This window comes from Tachypleus tridentatus, chromosome 13 (assembly GCF_004210375.1).
Source record: "Tachypleus tridentatus isolate NWPU-2018 chromosome 13, ASM421037v1, whole genome shotgun sequence".
Lineage (NCBI taxonomy): Eukaryota > Metazoa > Arthropoda > Merostomata > Xiphosura > Limulidae > Tachypleus > Tachypleus tridentatus.
Genome location: NC_134837.1, coordinates 30,633,919 through 30,656,558, shown reverse-complemented (window position 1 = coordinate 30,656,558; position 22,640 = coordinate 30,633,919). Strand labels below are relative to the sequence as shown.

The 22,640-nt window shown below is 33.6% G+C and overlaps 1 protein-coding gene across 1 annotated transcript in view; it reads right to left on the bottom strand.

Moving 5' to 3' along the window:
- mRpS11 (mitochondrial ribosomal protein S11) overlaps nucleotides 1-11,680 on the bottom strand; it is a 41,572-nt gene extending 29,892 nt beyond the window's left edge. Inside the window, exons 1-2 of the mRNA XM_076474314.1 lie at nucleotides 10,854-11,680; nucleotides 3,494-3,923 (exon numbers count right to left, since the gene is read on the bottom strand). Coding sequence (XP_076330429.1) covers nucleotides 3,494-3,702 — 209 coding nt within the window. The 5' untranslated portion in view covers nucleotides 3,703-3,923; nucleotides 10,854-11,680. The remainder of the gene's footprint in view (nucleotides 1-3,493; nucleotides 3,924-10,853) is intronic.
- Between the last annotated feature and the right edge of the window lie 10,960 nt (nucleotides 11,681-22,640).

Sequence of the window (22,640 nt, the reverse complement as noted above, 5' to 3'; positions counted from 1 at the left end):
AGGCTGCATCAGTTCAAGATGCCAAGATACAATACCCCAATACCCAAAAAAACAAGTTTTAGGAAGATAGTGCAACGTGACAATCACAAAGTAGCCAAAATAACTGGGGCAAAACTGAGAAAAAAAAAAGGGAAAAACATGTACTTGCACATCACCTCATTAAAATAAAGTCATGATGGAAAGCCCAAAATGAATGGAAAGAATGTAACGAAGAAGTTGAGTAAAATATGGATAAAAATGAAAAAGTGGAAATCCTGAACTCAAGTAAATGATTGTAGTGAATGAAAATCTCACAAGGAAACTCAAAATTTAGCAAAAAATTAATGGAGAAAGAGAAAGTAAAAGGCACATACCTATGAAATCCAAGCAGTGACTGATGAAAGTGGAACCACTAAATCCACACTGAGAAGAGGGAACAAGAAGCAAAAGCACTCATAACAGCAGTGAAAATCACCACTGGATGAGGCAAGCTCAGCAGAAGTAACAGAAGCAGGTCCTGATTTCTGAATACAAGATTAGAATAGAATAAACCTCTTGATGCCTTCACCTAGATGACATCCTACTATTCACCCTTTTGCTGGCGCTATCACAGATGAGTTTGTGTATCAGTGGGATAAGTTCCATCTTAGCACTTCCAGGAACATGCAGTAATTTTTAGTATGAAAGAATACAGGTTGTGGAATAACCTGCTATGTTACTAGACCAACATCTAGTTGAGCATGGATGGGACATGGTAGGAAGGGCACTTAAAGACAGAGGACCTGTTCATCTAACTGTCCAAGAACTTAGAGCTGTTTTCTTCCACAAATAAACTGTGGTCCTCAGCAATTCATACACAGAAACACTAGCAATATGGAAAACAGGTGCAGAAAAGTCACATAAAAACAACAGAGAAGGACTAAAGACTCATTTTAACACTCCTACGAAAAGTGGGGCCTAATAGGCCCCAGAGCAACTTGAAAGGTTATTAATATTAGGCTAATAAATTTGTATTTAAATGAAATTGCCATTTCATTTGATTTTATTTCATTAAATACAAAATTATTAGCCTAATATTAATAACCTTTCAAGTTGCTCTGGGGCCTATTAGGCCCCACTTTTCGTAGGAGTGTTAAGTTTGTTCATGTGAATAAGTTATTTGTCCTTTGTTATTTAGGCAGAAAAATATTGCAATTTTATATTAATTTTGGAACTAGCTTGGTATTGTTTACTGTTAATATTTGTAATAAGTTTTTGTCCATATTATCTGTGAACAAGTGTTAAATCCTCAGATGCCAGAAACATGAGAACATTCATCCGTGAAACCAAGGTTATCATGATCCATTTTATTCCTCTTTTATTAGCTATAAAGAACTTTATCTAGGTATGGTGGTAGCAAACAGACCTACTGACAACTTTGAAAAATCCTAAAACAAAACCTGTGTTGGTTTAAACAACAAAAACAGATGTGACTAAATACAAAATTGCTTAAAAGAAAATCAAACTGAAAATAATTTGAATAAAAATTCTAACAGTAAGTTTAAAATTTGATATTCTTTCACATAATTAAGAAAATTAAGGAAGCAAAGAAAAGTTAAAACACTAAACGCGTATATTTTGGTAAATCTCAAGAAAATACTTAAAGGAATGTTAAAGAAAAAAATGAGCCTGGTTGTATCTGGAGATGTTTTCCTTTTATTGTTGTAGGGCTATAATCTAATCATAATTACATGAACTACGCAGCAGTTTCTACAAGTTAAGTAATAGATCTTTGTGGTACAGAGGTCAGTGGTGTTTCTGAACATAAATTCACTTAAAAACAAAGTACCAACAAAAACATATTTTTATCCTGCATTCAGTTTCTCAATAACATTTTAGTTAAAACCATGCTATAACGTCTCTTCAAAGCATCAGAATACAACAGAGGTCGGAAAGTTAATCTAAAAATATCAAAATCATTACCAAAATATTTTTCTTCAATGCTATGAGAATTTTAAGAGCTCTGTAGCCCATTTAAAACTTATTGATCAAAACATATTAATCAATGTTAAATAAAATAACAGAACTATGTTTAATAATACACTTTTACATGACCATTGAATCTATTAGAATAATTCCTATTTTTCAGTTCACACAAACATAAATATTTCTAACCATATCCTCCTCTCAGCACAAAATAAAATTTAATTTTTTTTTCTTTGACTTACTTTGAAAAATGAATGCCACAATTGCATAAAATACTTAAATGTCTTGCAGAAGAGACATTCATTCGTAAGTTGTACTCTTATAACTGAGCATCTTAGAAACATAACATGCCTGTACTTATTCCTATGAACCATTCATTTGATTAATGGTCTAACAACTGCACCATTATGTATAAACAGTTTGAAACTTAGTACTTTTCATATTTCAAATGTACACAACTTTTCCCATATTGTTCACAAGTTATGTATATAACAGTACTAGTTACATATCATTTTTTATGATCACTAAAATAATAATTCCCACTTTCCTTTTAGTTTATTCCACCAATCACTAAAAAATGTCTTATACCTACCAAAGGGGCTGACATTTTATAAATTCATTTACATAAAAATGTACGAGACTATGATATAACCACTCACAGAATTGTCAAATTCTGCTAGTAAAAGTTATTACTATTAATTAACATGATTGGTACACTTGACTGAGATATAATACTCTACCATAAATTATTTACACCCTCTAATTCAATTAGTTTTTCACTGTACTGCAAATAATACATTATACATGCTACTTGTTAATATTATCAAACAAAGCTGTTAAACAGTACATTTTACTGTTTTAAGACAATATGTTAAACACATCATACTTTTAAACTTAATTTTAAGGGCTTTTTCTAACAAGTATAAGGAGCTTAAAAGGTCATTTTCATATTTGCATTACTGCAACACAAAAACAACACATTAACACTATCTTACCTTTAAATAATAATAATAATTCCAAAATTTAATTTGGTTATTAAGTCACATAATAGTTCAATACCTATTATTTCAAAGTTTGTACAGTTAAAACAGCCCTGATAAAACTACCTAGTCTACCAAGTTCATAAGACAGAAAAAAACGTGTAGCAAACTCAAAACTTGTAAAAAGTGTAATAATAGGTTTTATTTTAATACAAGGGCGTATTTTTTAATAAGACAGCATAATCATTTTACCACAAAAATATGATCCTGCACGAATGAAATGTGCACTCTCTTTCCTTGAAACTTTGCTCAGCTGTAATGCCATGTAGTATTACTAGTGGCAGCAGATCTGCTGCTGTTTCCGTAGGAAAGCTAATATCGGTAGCCATATTGAAATATGCAGTTAGACAAAGACAAAACTTGTGCTATATCATTTCTCTTAACCATTAATGTGGAACAACATTAACTAAAAACTTCTTCATGAAACATCTTCTTCAGACATAAAACAGTGTGTGTTAAGGAAAAAATAAATATTAAGCCATGAACAGAAACCATGTTCAACTTCTTACATCAGCTTAGAAGAATCAATGTCGACAGACTTCTCTCCTTGTACGCCTTCGTCCTTTCGAGGAAGAGACGCCATCATTGCTTTTCGATCTTCAGCTTTACAAATACTAGCAGAGGCCTGAAAAGCTCGAAAACCTAACTTCAGCTGTGGTTTATATATTACACAATAATGAAAAATATTCATTATTCTGTTTTTAAATATTAAAGCCATATTTATTTAAACTAAAATTTTAAATATAATTATTAATATAACACTGGCCTCATAGCTCTCCTCGCTGCCAGAGCTTGCTGATAAACTACGTTGCAGTTCGTCGAGCTAGCTGATAACCAGTTAGAAGTAACCGGTTTGGTGACGTCAAAAGTATTCTTTTTCTCGATTGGTTTCTGCTTGCTGGTTATGCCACGTGAGGAGTGTTTTGTTTTTTTTCAATCCTAAAAGAATATACATCATATATATATAGTTTCATATACATACACAGGTTTATTCAAAAACATATACCAATGTTCCCACGTAGTTCAAAACGTTACATAAACATGAATAAATATTGATTGCTTACACAAAATAATGATTAATTACTAACCATATTGAAATTATTTATTAGATGAAGTTCACGGAAACAGCGGTATCCACGTAAAATATATTGAAAAAAACATTTCATTTTACTTTTTTTACTATTAAGAAATATAAAAAAAAAATCAGTGGATGTTCGTTGCATTTCAACATTAATCGTATTTTGCCACTCGTTGGTGATACAGCTCGTAAAGAAATGAAGAACAGTTTCGTGTCATAACAACAAATTTCATTTGAAGAAATGAAAAATTTACTACCTGTTCGAGCTTTCCTTGTGTCATAATAATGCTAATCAAAGGAAAAACAGTTAAAGAGTATCAAGATAAAGGTTTAGAACTCAAGAGTGGATTGCTGAACAATTATTGTGCAATATAACGGAAAACTGTTAAAATGTTCCTTTACAGTTTGATTGATATTATCGGTGTCACTAATTAATAATCAGGTAGAAGTAAAGTTCTTGAGATTTAGGAGCCATTTAAAAAGTTATTTGAGTGTTAAAGTGTGACATTAGACTTGTGCTTTGAAGGATACAAGAAAGAAAGAAAAACAGGTAGAAAATGCATGGCACTACTACTTACAGAAAACAATTAAAACATAACTTTATTTTTATAACATTGGGAGAAAGATGTTAAAAGCGTGTGTGTGTGTTTTCTTAAAGCAAAGCCACATTGGGCTATCTGCTGTATCCACCGAGGGGAATCGAGCCCCTGATTTTAGCGTTGTAAATCCAGAGACTTACCGCTGTTCCAGCGGGGGACTAAAAATGTGGGAAGAACAATGTTACAATACATATATGTAAAGTGGTATTGTACTGCTTCGAAGCTATCATTATATTGTAAGTTAGTATTCAGAATCACAAATGGCATATCGGACACACACAGATTTTGGCGTTATAAGTCCTCACGCTTAGTACTGAACCACTAGAGTAGGGGTAGACAACTCCATGGCCACTGGCACATGTGGCCAGTGGATAGCATAGTCGTAGTCAGCTCGATTTCAGGAATCAACTTTTTCCATCATTTATTTTTTATCGTAAATTTGGTAATCACCAGGTGATTAAGGCACTCGACTCGTAGTCCGAGGATCGCGGGTTCGAATCCCCGTCGAACCAAACATACTCGCCCTTTCAGCCGTGGGGGTGTTATAATGTACGGTCAATCCAACTATTCGTTGGTAAAAGAGTAGCCTAAGAGATGGCGGTGGGTGGTGATGAAAGTTGCCTTTCCTGTAGTCTTACATTGCTAAATTCAGGAAGGCTTGCGCAGATAGCCCTCGTGTAGCTTTGCGCGAAATTCGAAACAAACCAAAACCAAACTTGGTAATCAGCAAATGCACTGCCTCACGTTTTCGCTAATGTCGCGGGCTTCATCACTCCCACAGACTCCGCTCATGTTATAACGTCAGTCTGGTTCAGATGTTTGTTATCGAGTGTGCGTTGTTTTGCATGCGCTCACAAACATATTTTTATTGTGCAACTTTCAAGTGTCTAAATATATTTTGTTTTTAATCCCATAATATAGATAAGTAGATAATTCAAAAACGAAAGAATCCAGATGATGGTGAATACTCAGAAAATAAAAACAATTTAACTGAATATGGCATTACTGCTGAAAAGAAAATGGCGCGTGACTGGAAAAACGTGAAACGAGAATTTAATGAAAGTTGGGAGTTTGAAATTTGCAGTGATTGAAGTAAATAATAAACCAGTGTGTATTTTGTGTAACTAAGTTATTATGAATAACAAAGTACACAACTTTAAGCAACGCTTTAACAATCGTAAAAATCGTATGAATGAAATTAGCTGTCTGAAAGCATAACTTCATGAACAAAAGAGAGACCTAAAAAGATTTTTATCATCGATAGAACTAGTTACGTTAGCTAGCTATAAAGTAGCTTGGATTCTAGATAAAAAAAAAATCATTTTCTGATGCTGAACTAGTAAAATAAATATTGATTGTGGTCATTGAAACTCTGTTAAAGAATTATGATTGAAAAATAAAAGGTGATATTCTTCAAAAGGTAAATAATTTTCAACTAAGTCGAAGAACAATTGTCCACAGAATGCTAAGGTTAGTGAAAAACATAGAAAATAATTTGCTTGAACAACTAAAACACTGTTTGTATTTTTCTTTATCACTAGATGAGTCAACAGATGTTAATGACACTGTACAGTTGGTATTTTGGGTTCGATATGTAACTTCAGATCTTCAAGTGAAGGAAGAAATGCTTGACCTCTGTGGATTACGAGATCGAACAAGTGGAAAAAAAAAACATCTTTGACAAATTTCTTGAAATTTCAAAAAAATCAAATCTGGATTTAAAAAAACTGTTTTTTGTCACAACAGACTGTGCTCCCGCCATGACTGGGGCGAAATTAGGATTTGTTTCTCTTTTGAAGCAGCATTTAACTGAAAATAATGTAAGTTCATGCTGCCATCTCTCCATTGCATTTTACATCAGGAAAATTTATGTGCTCAGATGTCTAAAAGTGATAAATTGAAAAACTTGATGGACATTGTTGTAAAAATTGTGAATTATATTAGAAGTGGAAGCTCTCTCATCCATCGACAGTTTGTTGAGTCTTTGAAAAAAGCAGTGAATGTACTTTTGATGATCTTATTGAATTTGCAAATGTAAGATGGTTAAGTAGAGGAGAAGTCTTGGAACGATTTACTTCCTTATTTCCTCAAATAAAAGAATATCTTGTTGAAAAAGAAAAGATTGAAAATTTTCTTGAAATTGAAACTTTGTCTTTGCAGCGTGATTGCATTTTCTGTGCGACATGATGGCTCACTTGAATAATTTGAATACGAAGCTTCAGGGAAGAGGTACAATAATAAGCGAGCAATCACAGTCTATTCATGAATTTCAATTGAAGCTAAACCTCCTTGTGGAACAATTACAAAAGAATGATTTGACACATTTTGCAAAGTTGAATAGTTTTCTAGAAAATTATAAGGACTATGATTTCTCTAATGCTAAAGATTATCTCTATGTAAACTGGATCAAAAATGTATCTCAAAAATTTGAATCACATTTCTCCGAATTTAAAACTTTGAAATTGATATTTGAATTTTTGCATGAACCATTTCAATTTGATTTAGGAAGTTTCAGTGAGAAAATTACATATGTTTTACCTTTGGATAAATGGATAAATGTGGATTTGAAGACGAGATGCTTACCCTGCAAAGTGTAGAACACATAAAAGGTAAACAAAAATATTCTGTCAGATAGATGTGGCTCACTATTCTGATAAATGAAAGTCTTCCAAATTTAAAAATAGCAATTTCAAAATTATTTTCTATGTTTGGATCCACATAAATGTATGAGTCAACATTTTCTACACTAAATTTTCTCAAGTCTAGATATAGATTTCGGCTTACTGACATAAATTTAGAGGCAGAGCTAAGATGCTTATTGAGCATAGATATTAAGCCAAATTTCACAAAACTTGTTGATGAAAACTCCATTAATTTGCACATTGAAGGTTAGTTGAAATGCAATTATTTTGATTAAACTAACATCTTTCAATTTTTTTTTTTAATAGTGTGGCCAACGTTTTTTTCATTAGCCAGAGTTGTGGCCACAATGAAAAATAAATTGTCCATTCCTGCACTAGAGTGCGTTCATAAAATAAAAAAGAAAAGAAAAATCACGATTACAGGTGTTAACATGTTGCGTCGAGATAACCAAGTAAATTGTATTATTTTTGACCCAGTCATAAATTATTTGTAATTCTACCTGGGTATATTTGTGGTTTTTCTAATCATATGAGTCTTGTGAAAGTGTAGTGGAGAAATTTGAAATACCTATTTCTCCCTACATTTCTCAAGCAGTGGTTGGTTCTATCACTCAAAAAGAGATCCTTCCCAGCTCTTGTAGCAGAGAGAAGAGCCATTATTAAATTTCTTATGTGCACATCTTATCTTGTTGGCTGAATCGGTCTCTACCTTTGGTAAAATTCAGAACTCAAACCCTGCACTTTGTTTTCTACTAGAGCAATTCACCTACAGGATTTCGATGTACCTAAGAACACCACAAAGTGAAGTAGAACGTGTAAAACGTTTGTAGCATGGGTTGAATTGATTTTGACGTACGTGTTTCTCTACATTCATTTATCCTCTCTCTCTGCACGTGAGAAAAAAACTTCAGAAAAAACTCGGAAATGTTATTCATATGTCTCAAGTTTCATTATAATAACTGATCTTCCACTTTTTGATTTTTAAACAAAAAATCAATAGATTATAGGGAAAATTAAAAACACCACTTACAGTGTTTTTTTCCTATTACATGATAAATAGCAGGCTCTCCAAGATGGCCGCGAACCTTGTGTGTAGGTTAATAATAAATTGGCAAACAATGACTTATAAGCATAATACAGTGCTTTACTTTGAGGAGAACACACTACATGTTTTTAATGAATTTTGATCTGTCTCTTTTCAGGTGTTGTTCTACTTATTAAAGCATACTCTCGTTAAATTTGCCTGTTCCTTCTTGATACGTTCCAGAGGCACAGCAATATATCGGCGGACTTCCAACGCTAGAAACCGGGTTTCCATACCCATGGTTGCCAGAACACAGATGACCCACTGTGTAGCTTTGTGCCTAACTTCGAACAAGACAGTAAACCTTCTTGATACAGTTAAACTTAGCATAGACCTGCAAAGTTAACTATTTGGAATATATGATGAGGTGAGAACAAAAAAAAAGACTAAAACTCCTTGTGGTGAAACTGTACCTAGTATAAGAATGCACCTACGGAAACAAAAGGAAAACAGTGGTCTTTTTATCCTTCAGCAATATAAAACATCACTTTCCAAGTTTCATCACGTCTGGCAAAATGCATCTCAAAACGTGGTTTCGAAACACGTTCTCTACAAGAATACCTATCTGCCACTCGTCTCTCTCAGTGAAAATCCCAATCTAAACATGCAGATGAATCTAGACTCTTGAAAAGAAAAGAAAAAATCGTCTCTCTACTCGACATACAATCAGTTACACGCTCGTAGAAGACACATGCGCTTAAAATAATTTATTTGAGCTAATTAGCTGTATTGTGTGAGTATTGATTCAGCCAACTCCTTTGTTGTACTATAACATGTTGCCGTGAATATATACATTAAAGTAAATCATTTTCAACGAATCTAAATACATATAATTTTAGTAAAGATGTTTTCAAATGGATACTTAATGAGAGTATCTTACTCGTTTTCAAATAATTAGCCCATCATTTAAATACAGCTATAAAAGTATCAGAAACTCAACTTTCAGGTGTAATTCTCAAAATACTATTGATACAATAATATTTTCAAGTATTCAAGTACTTTCCCCGTTTCAGCTTATTTTAATACCTGTGATGGGTGAAGCAGCCCTGTGAGTAACTTTTTGCTTAACTACAAAAAAAATCATTTCAGTTGAGGAATTGGTTTAAGTTGTTGATCTCATTTACGTTTCCGTATGATTTTGATCAACTATTTTGTTGAGGCCTTTATGGAATATTATAGCTCGAGTCGTATTTGGATTCGGGTTGATTTTCTAAGTTATAATTCTACCGATTAATTTTCATAGTTTTCAAGCTGGTAAATAGGGTTCTCAAGAAGTGCTCCAGACAGCAATGTCATTCATATACTTGGACGGGTCCGTGAGTGATGTTACGGATGTTGTTAGGAGTGTGTACAAGAGATGTTTGAGGAATGAGCCTTGCGTAACTCCGACGTTGTAGGTGAATGATGTAGAAATAATGTTTTTTAAATAATTTTTTACTCTTACTGTTCTATTCTCTAGAAAGTTAGAAAACAATTTCGTGAAAATAATAGGAATTTTATAAGTTCGTATTTTAAACTGTTGTGTCAAACGGTGTCAAATGCTTTTGGGACGTCTAGAAAGGTGGCTGCTGTATCTTGCTAAAGTCTGGTTAAAATTAGGTTGCTTATTTCGTGCGTTAGTGCTCAGAGGTTGAGTGACACAGTGATTGTTTTAATTGGTATGGTTTCCTTAATAGTTTTAAATAAAGTTTTTGTTATATCTATGTAGTACTGATCTAATCCTTCTTTGCTGTTAACCGCTAATTTAGGTTGCAGAGTAACTGATCGGGATAGTTATTGAATTCAGTTCAGTTTACTTTAATAAATAAAGAAATGTTGCGCTGAAGTTCGGATTATGCTGAAATTAGTTAGTGGGTTAGTGATCACCCCCTGTGTGGTTGTGTACTTAAAAATTGCTCGTTAAGTGAACTAAAGTCGATTATACTTTGTGATCCGTTGTGGAGTGTGTGCGTGTAAGACAATTGTCATTATGTACTATAAGGCTGTAATTATGTGGGAAGTTGGCGATGGTTCTGTCAGCGGTGTGAGTTGTGTTGCTGTGAAACACTAGATGAGAGGCGTTTAAAATCACTGAGTATAACTTCATTTCGGTGAGACTAGATTATGGAATGTTTGTATTAAGATTATATTGGGAAGATAAGTATATTGCAAGTAATGTTATGGTTGGTAGCAGTGGAGTGTTAGTCTGGCCTAGTATATGTTTATGGTATGCGGGTACTTTATGATTAATAAATGCTATACCTTGGTTATTTCCATACAGTGAAGCTATTCCTCTATTGTTTCGGTCTCTAGGCTCAGAATAAGATTTAAAATTAGGTCATTTGAAGTTAGAATTACTGTTTAGTAGAATTTCATTATTGCTGTAACTGATGGGCTGATCTTTTTAGCTAGGTTACACAATTTCTTTGCATCTTAAACCTACTTTTATGTTTACATGTAAAAAACTGAGAAAATTGTTGAACTTACCCTTGAACTTGGTCTTTGTATCCCTGAGCCATTAGGTCCATCAGGAATTTTGCTGAAAGTCCACGGATCTGTATGTGGTGTTGGGCTGTCTGGCAAACACTGGTGAGGAAAGTGGGGAAATCGTTTTCAACGATGAAGGCTATGATAATTGACTGTACGACAGGGGTAAGACGACTAATCCTTTCAAGTGAAGCACAAGCCAAATCTAAGATGTCTATTGAGGCTGGGAGGGATGTGTCTGGTGGCTGGTGACGGAGGCGTAAGAGGCTGGTTGAGTCTGTTAATGTGTGGTTGCTTGGTGATCTCGACTGTTGTTGATAGATTGTGGTACTCATGGTAGTGCTGGGAAAATGGCTGGAAAACACACAGATATGGATGTAAGGTTTAGAGTTTTGGATCTGAATCCAGCGACGAGTTGAAACTTAGGGCATCCTCTGTAGAAGGCAGAATGCTGTACCTCCGCAGATGATGCAGGTGTTGTCTTATCTGTTCTTTTAGCAATTGGTGACTTGATGCTCTCTGGTGCAGTGAGCTTTAGCAGTGAAAGCATCACGAGTATGGCTAAAAATCTCTGGCAGTTAAAGCACCAGAAGACGGGTTGGTTGAAATTTTTTGATTCCTCAACCTAAAAGTGTTTGAACCAAAGGGTGATTTCGTCTTGTATGGCTTCTATGACTTGTTTTGGACCTGCCAGGGTGATTCGAACTTGTAGTGTTAATTCTGATATGCGTGTGGACTTCATTCTACTGGTGGGTGCGACTTTAAAACCTCAGAGTTGAAGTTCCTGATCAAGTTCATCCTGCATTGTATCAATTGGAACTACGTCAACAATGATGTTTTTTTCTGGACTTGTTTTCCTTGGGGACATGGAAATTGGTAGTGGCTTCACCAAAGGCATTGTTCAGGCAGAGCTTAAGGAAGCGACAGTAGTATTTTGACCTTAACGCATTTAATTATGATTCCACCTCGGGGAAATTATCACACATTCTTGAATTCAAGGTTCAGCAATAGTCTGTGAAGCTTCATGGCAACTTGAAGCTTGTCAAAGTTGGCCAGAATACCCTCTACTACAATAGCTGGTGGTTGTTCCAGACTGATATCTGTATTGGATTGACTGTTGTTAGTATTTGCTGTTGTTAGAGGTGGATCAGTTGCCGTATCTTGAAGTTGCTTGTCTGTGGTCCAGTCGGGAGAGGGTTTAGAACTTGTATTAATGGTGGAAATGCTTGAGTCAGTTGAGTTAATGTTATTATCTATAGACAACTCGTGTAGATTGTCTTGGGCTTTGCATAAAGGTCCAGGCATTTTTATTTAGTGAAGGGCTTTCCTTGAGAGCGAGTGGTAGGTCAGGATTTCTTTTTCTTAACCTCATGGTACATAATGCAACTGGTGGTGGTCTCAAAAATGTTGTGTACAGATACTCCTGAAAAGGACATTTTGGTGAAATATTCTAGTTAAAATTAAAACATAACAAACTTTATCCAAAAAACAACAACAAGAACAAACAAACACAAAGTAAAACGGCAATGTGATGGTTGAGGGCAGAATAAAAACACGTCCTTACTCCATGGCTAGGTAACTCCAACTGAATTTGACCTCTCGACATAATCATTTCTAGGGAAGAGCTTTATGCACATTCCTTGGTTTGTCATAGGTCTGATACTATCTGCTCGTAGCGCATTCCTTGGTTTGTCATCGGTCTGATACTATCTGCTAATAGCACATTCCCTGGCTTGTCATAGGCCTGGTACTATCTGCTAATAGCACATTCCCTGGTTTGTCATAGGTCTGATAGTGTCTGCTAATAGCACATTCCCTGGTTTGTCATAGGTCTGATACTGTCTGCTAATATTCGCCGACCATTTAGTGAAGAGTTCACGTGTATCTAAAGGGAAAATGATAACAAATCAAATTAACATCTTCATACATAATATAATATGTACATAATATATTCATATTATGAATAGAGATCAGTATATTTAGAACTCCCGACAGTTTATTATTATTTTTCATTCTTTCTAATTATACAATTTAACTACGCTACCTTGTGCTTTATTTTTGAGCTCAGATTATCTTTTAAACACAATTATTTGTACCCAACAACCTTGATAACATTATTCCATTATTTACCAGAATTATTTGATCAGCAACAGGTGCACGAGAAGGGGTGCTGGAGAAAAAACGCGAAAGGTTAGCCGCAATAACATTTTGTCACAGAACTGTATGGTACTTTAAAGTTTAACTTACACTTCAAAAATTGTTTCCATATAAACTCGTAATAGTATGTATGAATCAGTATAATGATGCGTAATATATTACATGTGTAATCTGCGAGTGTACATGCTTGTGCTTGTTTATAGCAATGGTAAGCATATGTGCTAGTAAGCACTTATCTTTATGAATCATAAAGAGGTGCTTGCAAATGATTAATACTATCAATAAATTATACTAATATTAGCACAAAATGTTTCAAAATTTTCTTTGGAGTCATGCTTCCATACCCTCTACCATTGGCATGTTTTTTTATACTATTTTGAGTTGCTTGTCCAATCCAAAATGGCTTCCTTCACTTCTACACTGAACAGCAAATTTGTAAAAACATATGTAATTTTTGTCTTTAATTATTTCATTATCCGTAAATTGGCCAAATATTATAATTACTCGTGAAAACATACAACCTTGTCTTTCTCCCGCCAATTTAAACAGTCATACTCTCAGGCATTTCAATTTGTTTTTAAATATATCTAACTGTAGGCAATGTAGCAGAGGTATTTCAACACTTACTCACTCCTTTTAGTAATGGTGGTAGATCCCCCTTGTCTTCATAGAGACAAGTGAAAGTGTACACTATAGTGTTAAAGATACAACTATGTGTATAAGACAGTATTATTGCCCTAACAGGATGGTAAATACTTGTGGAATGGGTTGTCTTCGGCAATAGTAAAAGCAGACAATTTGCAACAGCTGAAAAGAAGAGTCGATAATGTCCTGAAAATAAGTAAAGGGTGGGTCTAGATATTTAGTTTCACCGAGGACAACTTTGAAGGATTAAATATTATTTAGAACTTTTGTTATTCTTGCTAACACAGAGGCCCGTCCATTTAAGGCAATAAAAGCTATAACCCTATTACTTTATCACTATAGTAAATAACAGGGGGAGGACTCCTGCTTTTCGTACAGAATATTTTTAACCGCGGCAAAGCGGTTCATAGAATGGTTGTATGTTTTTCATGTACAAACTTTCAGCTCATAGCTCCGTCATCTTTTGAGTGACTAGAAATCTAATTTCAGTTTTGGATTCAAAGCGTCAAACACTTGCGAATGATGTATTTGACCTGGCCCATGGTCTCATAAATTCATTTATTCTAATGCTGCATAACATAATTTCAATATTTAGGAAGGATGGCAGAGATCCTGATGAGTGATAAAACCAAATCGGGTATAAGCGTTCCCCACACTCAATATTGCTAGCGCAATACAATAATCTAATTATTAACAGTATTCTTAATAACAGCATTCTTTAATTCAGTATCGGAATCTTTACGTATTTTTATTTCTCTTTTAATGCTTATTATGTTAATAAACAATATAGAAGCACATTTTCCTATCCTTTGTTACAAGAGTTTTTATTTCACCTGTACAACACCCCATCACACTAAACATGCACGCCCTTTCAGCCGTGAGGGTGTTATAATGTAACGCTCAATCCCACTATTCGTTGGTAAAAGAGTAGAATACAAGAGTTGGCGGTGGGTGGTGATGTCTAGCTGCCTTCTTCTAGTCTTACACTGCTAAATTAGGGACGGCTAGCACAGATAGCCCTCGTGTAGCTTTGCGCGAAACTCAAAACAAACAAACCTGTCCAATGACGAGTACTCCAGCTAGTAGCTAATTAAAATGATAAAAAAAGGTCTCACAGATTAATTTACTCTAAACCTGTCTAAAAGAAATTCAAGTGCCACAGTTTTTGAAAATTTCTTCGTTTCCTTTATCAGAAGGATTAGTTGCAACTAAAATTTAATAAATAATTAAATATATTTGTTTGTTTTATTATCATGCACAAAGCTACACGAAGGGTTATCTGAGTCCCGCCAACCACGGGGATCGAAACATGGTTTCCAGCAGTATAAGTCCCCAGACATCACTGTGCCAATGGAGGGCAAGTAATTAAAATCGAGATTTTTACATTTAAACAGTTGTAAAGACTTTGTCGAAATGGTCGGAGACTTATACTTTAAAAGCAGGAATAATGTCATATGAAAAACACACAAAAAAAACCTCTGGATTTTATTTGTGTTCACAAAACTTTAAAAATGTGTTCAAGACGGGAAGATTTAAATAATGAATTGTTTTTAATTAAGTGTGTAACTGGTGAAAGATTTCTTTGTTTTTGAATTTCAAGCAAAGCTACACGAGGGCTATCTGCACTATTCGTCCCTAATTTAGTATTGTAAGACTAGAGGGAAGGCAGCTAGTCATCACCACCTACCGCCAATTCTTGGGCTACTCTTTTACCAAAAAAAAAAAAGGGTATGGGCCGTAACATTATAACGCCCACACAGATGAAAGGGGTGAGCGTGTTTGGTTTGACGGGGATTCGAACCCGCAATCCTCAAATTACAAGTCGAGGATTTGAAAAACAAATTGTAGTAGATACAGCATTTAAGGAACTTGTTAGTTAAAATTATTGTGTTGAGGCCTATTTCTGAGAGAAAAAAAAATTTCGGCTTACCTAATACAGGATAAACTATTTCAGGATAAACAATCAGGTATTTAAAGCTTTTGAGAATAAGAAGCAATAAAACTTTCATCTGTTTAAACTAGATGAAAGAATTGTTGTAGAACAGTAAAGATAAAATATAATGAGAAGATAAAACTGGGATTCACAACACAAAATGTGAAAATGCAAGTATTTATACCGGTCAAACTATAAGGAATTTAAAATGCAGATTATAGTAACATAAAGGTTACGTAAGAAATAAATAACAGATAACTCTGCTATTTAAAAAAAAAAGGCCCAATTTTATGAGAAAATATTTTTGTTCAACCTCGTAATATTACAGCCTTAAATGCTATGGAATCACCAGAAATAGTAGAATTTAAAAAAAAATTTATTGAGTCTTGTAAGTAACTCCTAAATTGTAAATAATACACAAGCTCTGGCTATTCGTATTTGATAGCAACGACTAGAATGTCAGCTGAAAGACAGCGAGGTATTCCACTGACAGGAGAAACTAATCGAAAAATTACTACTCGTACATTTACAGTGTATAGGAGTGTAATGCGCATGAGTAACCAGTTGGTACACAATTGCACTGTATAAAAAAAAACGACGTTTTTTGTCATGTGTCAGCGCGAAGTTGCGTTCGCCAACATAAAAAAAAAGCTGCTTCAGCAAACATTTATACAAGCTCAAATAAAAATAGTAAACGAATATGCAATATATGTATTTACATATATATTTATTATATGTCAAGGCTACAGGGCATGCAACACTTACCGTGATTGTTCTGCATTCACTCATCCTTGTTAAGTCTTTGGGTTGTTAATTTACAGCAGTTCTTTTCTTTGGACAACGGTTAAATAAAATAGTATTGCTCAATATAACTTATAAGCTCTCTTCTCTTCATTTGACTTTTTAAATTTGTAACTTTTTCCGAAAGCTGCAGAAAAATTAGGCATCTAAATAAATAGTATTTTATCCACCAAGTTAGTAAAAATCTATAAACCACTGTATCCCTGTATGATTTAAAATAATGAACCATACATCTAAAGCCTACTATCGGTATGTTTCACACCAGCCGCACAGGTCATATTATCTCTCGTTCCCTTATAAATCCCGCCAGTGGCATGTCTGGGGAGAATATAGTAGTTTAAGTTTCTAAATTGTGCCTTGCTTGCTATTAATAGTGGGTAACATTATTTCAGTTTGCTCTTGTATTACATACATTTGGTGCAAAAATGAGAAAATTATTTAATATACTTAGAAAAAGTTTTTTTTTTTCATTTGCATGTTGTTATACTGTTATTAAAGTGTGAGGTACTTCTAGTGTATGGATAATCAAAGGTATTAATTAATTTTAACTTTGAAAAATTCTCAGCAGATACATCTACTGGAGAATAAGCAGCACTCTGAGGGCAATGTAAACATTAAGATATATCACAGCTAAGTTGCTTTTGTAAGTGAAAAGCAGTATTCCAATAGCATTAAATGTGTCTTGAAGAACTAAGTTCAACCAAAACAACAACTCTGTTAACATCTGACTCAACAACATCAGTGCTACAGCAAATACTATGCATGATTTTTAAATGTCTGAACTTCATATATGAATCTAAACAACAACAAAAAAGAACATATGTAATCACAAAATAACTCAAGTCCATCTCCAAATTTCATTAGACTTTCCACTACAACATTAAAAAAAAAAAAAGAAACACTACTGTGCAGAAATGATTGATTCAGACTCATGTCTAGTAGGGCACTTCTTCCAAAATGACACTAGTTTATTACCATTCTAGAACACTTGTAATCCTTCTGTCATTTTGTTACTACTTAGCAGCCACCTTCAAAACCTTTTTTTTTTTCAACCTTGAAGATAGTTCTCATGTGACAGCTCAGTATGGCCAGGTGGTTAAGGCACTCGACTCGTAATCAGGATTGCAGGTTCGAAACCCCATTGTACGAAACATGCTCATCCTTTCAGCTGTGGGGGCATTATAATGTTACAGTCGACCCCACTATTCATTGGTAAAAGAGTAGCCCAAGAGTTGACAGTGGTTGGTGATGACTAGCTGCCTTCCCTCTAGTCTTACACTGTTAAATTAGAGACAGCTAGTGCAAAAAGCCCTTAAACAGCTTTGCATGAAATTTAAAAAACAAACAGTTCTGATGTGTCTAAATGGCTAAATTACTAACAATATCAATTCTTTCCATTAATCTCTGCATTTATGAGTTAAAAACATGTAAAAAATGTATTTGTAGAAGCACACCATACCAAACTCCTGAAGAAATAGTTTTATGATACTAGTTCACCTGCTAATGATCCAACTGTGGAATAGTTTGCACTATCTACTGAAGTTTTTTCAAATTTATTAATTCTGCCAATATACCAATACCAATCATTTGGCATCTTAATGCTCTTGCACTTCTAGCTTGTGTCAAAAAGATGTCAAAGTTTTATATTTACAAAAGACTTCAAAATTACTCATGTACCAGTTGACATCACAAAAATAATAAACAATCATTGACAAAAAAGTTTTGACCTCTTGTAAAAATCTGCAGCATCACATCATATTAAGATCAAAAAATAAGTCACAAGGAAGAGAAACAAAATTACATTTTATTTAACTATAAGCAAAAACCAATAGGAATCCTTTAACATGCTGTTTGAAGAATTTTGGAAAAAAAACCAACAACAAACTATTACAACATCCAATCTGAATCACTGAATTTTATATGTGAGTATTAACTGAAGCAATATAGTTTAGCAGCTGTAGCAACAAAAGTAGACATTTCCAGTTGTAAACTTATAAAAAACATTTTTCATACTGTTTACCTCCAAGACATTGTTTATTTTTAACATATTATGTTCATGGAAATGCACAAAAATAAGCCAGGCTTATTACTTTCAGTGGTATATAAAAAGAGTACATTTTTCATTTTTATTTATTCTACCCAACAAAACTCTACAGGTTTTACAGGACCAGAACCAGATAATAGTGCAGACACAGCCTCACATAGGTATACAATTTGCTTCACTATTTATTAAGTTTTCTGTTAAAGGCCCTTCCAAAGAGTACAGGTATGTACATATGACTGGTAGACTACATTTGTTGAAAATGTAGTGTATATTTTGCTTTGAAAAAAATTGTTTCATAGCACCAAAAATCAAAGTACAATATAAAGCCATACAATATAGAATTTAATCTGAGAAAATTTCTTCCAGATCATATGCAACTTTTATAACCAGCTCATAGGGACAAAACATACTGATAGTGAGCTAAACAATAATGTTAACCAAGTCCAGTTAATTCAGGTGATGAAATATCAGAATGGTTTAGTAGTTCACAGGGAAATGAAGTGACTTTACCTCCTGGAAGGCCAAAATGAGCCTGAAAATTAGGCTTTCGTTAACGTAGACTGAAATTTAGCAATGAATCTTTGTTTCAATAATAATAAATTACCTTAAGAGGTCTACTGTTCATTTTTGAATTTCGCGTAAAGCTACACGATGGCTATATGAGCTATCCCTAATTTTGCAGTGTAAGAGAAATCAGATAGTGGTCTATTCATTATTCCACACTATAGGTGCTTGAGTAGAAAAACAAATTATGCTGAAATAATAATACGATGGAAAATAACAATATATAAGCATGATAAAGTGATTTATTTTGGACAAAATACACTACATGTTTTAAATGAACGTTGGTCTGTCTTCTTTAGATATGGCAATTTCATGCAAAAGTTCATATTAATTGAAATTCTTATTTTGAATTTGTTTTATACGAAGCTTAAAATATATAACCCAAGGCTATTAGTTTTCGAGATATCGGAAAAAATGTTCTCACAGAGGAGGCATTTTTTACGCCCAGGTTAATATTATAGCATACTTAATATATAACCATTTGGTTAATCACAAGCTAGATAGCAAACAGAATATTACTGTGTTTAAATTGTTCTAAAAACATTAATGTTTGTTACAGTGGCATGATTTTCTCACTACAATTACTCTAAACATGTTTCTAAAAGCGCAGTCGGGACAGCTACAAACGATCTTTCAAATATTAAATAACTGAAAGTCGAAATATTTCAATATTGATAAGCTACAACGATAATAATGTTAATTAACAATAACAGCAACAATATTAATAATAAATACTGATGATAATTTCAAAAGAATTATATATTTTCACAATTTATATTAAAAATAAGTTATCACATAGGAAATTTATCAATATTATAATAAGGAAATTACGTACTGCCGGGTTTCTAGTATTTCGATTATGGCTCCTGGCAACTTATACGTGTAGCAATAGGCTCGCCGATCGATATTTGTTTTTCCAGTTTTATTCAGATCGTTTCATTGAGCTTGAAAAGACATTAGTATTGTAGGTTAATATTATTCCTTTTCTATGTCAAGTGATAAGTAATCTTACTTCATCGATATTCACATTTTTGGACTGCCAGATATATCTTGTGAAAGATCGTTCTGGCTACCCCGTATCTAGTTACAGCGTTTCCATAACTGACTCTGTCAGCCATCTTGAATTCAAAATAGCGTTCACCAAATTGTCAGAAGTTATGCAAAATATTTCATCAAACACTTGGATCCATATTTCTTGTAGACCAACTATACTTCACATTTTACAGTTTTGACGTGATTGCCGAGCTCAATTCTACACGGAATTAGAATACCCTTTGTAAAATCAGCTTTAACCATGACAGCGAGATAATTTTTTTAGCAAAATATTTACATAAAAACACTTTAGCAGTATACTTTAAGTAAAAAATTATATAATAATTACATAATCTTCTAAAGGCAAGTCCTTGTCAATTGAATGCAAATAATGATAAAATTGATGACCAAGTTGTAAAAAAATTATATCAAAATTATTTTATTAATTTAAAAGGATAATATGCCAAGGTTGAACAATATCTATATTGTTAGTAGGATACAACTGTGTGTGACTGACTACACCTACATATTACGATTTCTTAAAGTGATATATGGAAAAACAGACTTGCACAGGTGAGAACTTCAAGATAAATCAATCTGCAAAATACGTAAAGCTATTCTATTTTGTAATGCAAGTTAGCGAACGTTTTATTTAAAGAGCTTTAATTCGCTGTACAACTTAATTTGACCATTGTATGTGCAAAAATAATGTTTTATTAAATAGAAGTATGTCACTAGACAATATACTATCGCACCTTTTCACCGATGGTGTCTACAGATTGCATGAAATAAACTTGTCACAGCGACATCTAGCAAAAATCTCATGAAATAGCCTTTCGCATTTTCTCTCTGACGTGTACTAGTTAACTTTGATTTGTGTTATTGATCACTAAATATTTCTATTAACTTTTTACACATTTCTGATTTATTTCTTTAATTCGGTCAAAGTCAGTCAAGAAAAGTAATAAGTAATTGGTGTTAAAACAAATAATAGGGTTTTTTTGTCCTTACCGTAGACATGATTTGTAAATGACTCGTATGTAATTCATGGAAATTATACTTCATCGACTTAATTTAGTTCATCATAATTGTTGTTATTTATGTCACTTAATAACATACACATATGGCGTCTCAATCACAATTATGTCTGCCCTGTTCCCTCAAATTTGATAAGTCCTACGTAGTAAACAGCAAATACCCCTACAGTGTGGTTGACATATTATTATAATACAAGTTTTTGCTTTCATTCATAAAAGTATTAGATTTACTGATGATGAGTTTTTATGTCTTTAAATGTTATTTCAAGACCTGGTAGAGTCAGATGCAATGTTGACTTCTAGCAATATTAAAAAAAAACACTATATATATATATATATATAGATATGCTACTAATTGTTGATGTTTGTTGTAATTAACCGACTCGCGTTTCTAACAAATAATATGGGTTGCTATAATTGTTACAGATACATTAAGTAGGTTGCGTGAGCAGATAGGCAGTGATACAAAACAAGTTAAAAGCCAATATAGACTGACATTACACATCCGTTAAAGTACTAGATTTGAAGTTAATAGTTTATTAAAATGTCTTGATAGTTGTTATTTGATTAACATTTCGTCCTCCCCCCTGGTACAGCTGTAAGTCTTTGGATTTACACGCTAAAATCAAAGTTTCGATTATTCTCGATGGAAACCACAAATAGTCCGATGTGGCTTTGCTATAAAAATCTCACACACACACTTTTTTTTTTCTGTACTGAACCAATACAATAACTTAAATAATCCCCGTCCCACCAAACATGCTCGCCCTTTCAGGTGTGGTGACGTTATAATGCTACAGTCAATTTCACTATTCATTGGTAAAAGAGTAGCCCAAGAGTAGGCGGTGGGTGGTGATGACTAGCTGCCTTCCCTCTAGTCTTACACTTCTAAATTAGGGACGGCTAGCGCAGATAACCCTCGTGTAGCTTTGCGCGAAATTTAAAACAAATAAACCAATCTAAAATTGTATCCATTTTTATTACACAAACCCACAAGAACACCAATTGCATTAAATGTAGGAATAAAAGGCAAGATTTGGCAGTTTATTCATGTTTGGCAATAATTTTAGGATCCATTTGCCATATATAGTGATATAAACATGCTTTACTTCGTTTAATAAGGTCAGAAATAAATTATGTGATACACGAAACGCGTTATCGTAGGAAGTGTGAAAGGCAAGGTATTTCAACTTTTTGTCACGACGGCCATACCAGTGCCGGTGTTAGGTATTTCAAAAGCTTCAGAGATATAAAAAGTACTTAAAACCATTAAGACATAAATTTTTAGGGTTCAGGGTAAAAATCAGAGTTTGGAAACTGTACTATACCCGAAGAAAAAATAACAATATTCACTATTATCAAATGCACACACACACATATATATGCAGCGAAGAGTGACCTTCATGTAGAAGTAGTTTAACCACTTAATAATATATTTTAATTTCTTATTCTTTCAAATTTAAAATATTCAACTCGTTGAAATGACGCTTAAAATATTTTTCGATATGTATACTTACTGACAATGAGTTGCATTGCCACTTGAAACATTCGTTGTTGGAATTCTCGTTTTCACT